The sequence below is a fragment of the Trichinella spiralis genome (assembly GCF_000181795.1).
Source record: "Trichinella spiralis strain ISS 195 chromosome Unknown Scfld5590, whole genome shotgun sequence".
Taxonomy (NCBI): Eukaryota; Metazoa; Nematoda; class Enoplea; order Trichinellida; family Trichinellidae; genus Trichinella; species Trichinella spiralis.
Window position 1 is genome coordinate 5 of NW_003532529.1, and position 890 is coordinate 894.

Consider the following 890-nt stretch of genomic DNA (forward strand, 5'->3'; position numbering starts at 1 on the left):
CACAACTGAGTCCTGTAAATGAAATGAATAAACGTTTCCTTGAGATACTGTTTTTTCTTTTACTTTTCATTTCATTCTTGTCTGCTATTCATTATTTATTATCGGTTTTCTATTGCGCTTGGTGTATATCTGAGGGTTTTGGTTTCATTTTTGTTTGACAGTTAATGAATCAATTATATTACTGACTAAAGCATGCTCTTTTTGGATTACAAAGAAAAAAACTTGTTTTGCCATGGATTTCTTTGATTTTTCACCATTTACACGACAATTTTTGACAATTCTTAAATATTTTCATATGTATTAACCATAGTTTATTATATTTGACTGTTGTTAAAGACTTCCGGGGAACCACAAGAACACCTCATTTATTACCAATTGTCTTTACTAAATCTTGAGATGCTGGATCAGCGTGTAGATATCCTCTACTCTCATATTCTTGATCTGCCTGCTGATATGCTGCATACTGCTGCTGGCATTGTTCAGCACACAATTTTCCAGTTTCGGTTTTCAACTACAGTAAAATGAATGCAACAATAAACAGCTGTGTGAAAATCAACATAAAGTCATATCGTTATTGATGTATTTTATATAATTCTTATTTATATAAATCTGCAAATAAATATTCTTGAACTTACCATATCGTCAAACACAGCAGCTGACACCCTGAAAAATGTTTCACACATTTTATACATGAAACGTCAAATAAATCAGCATTTTTAAGTAAGCAAATAAGTTCTGAACTTTCAAAACCGGGGGGGGGGGGAAAAAAAAAATATTGATTTCTTCCCCCCCTTACTCTTCAAAAGTGCACGTGCTATGCATTATTTTATTACATTTGATGGATTACATAATGCAATAGTTAATTATGTTCAAAAAAATAAATGCACTGA

At 31.6% G+C, this 890-nt stretch overlaps 1 protein-coding gene across 1 annotated transcript; it reads right to left on the bottom strand.

Annotated features, from left to right (window-relative positions):
* Positions 1-361: 361 nt before the first annotated feature.
* Positions 362-683, bottom strand: Tsp_15533 (conserved hypothetical protein). Its single transcript, XM_003366690.1, has 2 exons — positions 636-683; positions 362-511 (listed from the first exon to the last, which is right to left on the bottom strand). Exons 1-2 carry the CDS (start codon positions 681-683, stop codon positions 362-364), a joined length of 198 nt encoding a protein of 65 aa, XP_003366738.1.
* Between the last annotated feature and the right edge of the window lie 207 nt (positions 684-890).

Coding starts and splice junctions, on each gene's coding strand:
- Tsp_15533 (XM_003366690.1), bottom strand. CDS start 683: ATGTGTGAAACATTTTTCAGGGTGTCAGCTGCTGTGTTTGACGATATG. Junction 512..635: donor CTGCTGTGTTTGACGATATG/GTAAGTTCAAGA, acceptor ATTTTACTGTAG/TTGAAAACCGAAACTGGAAA.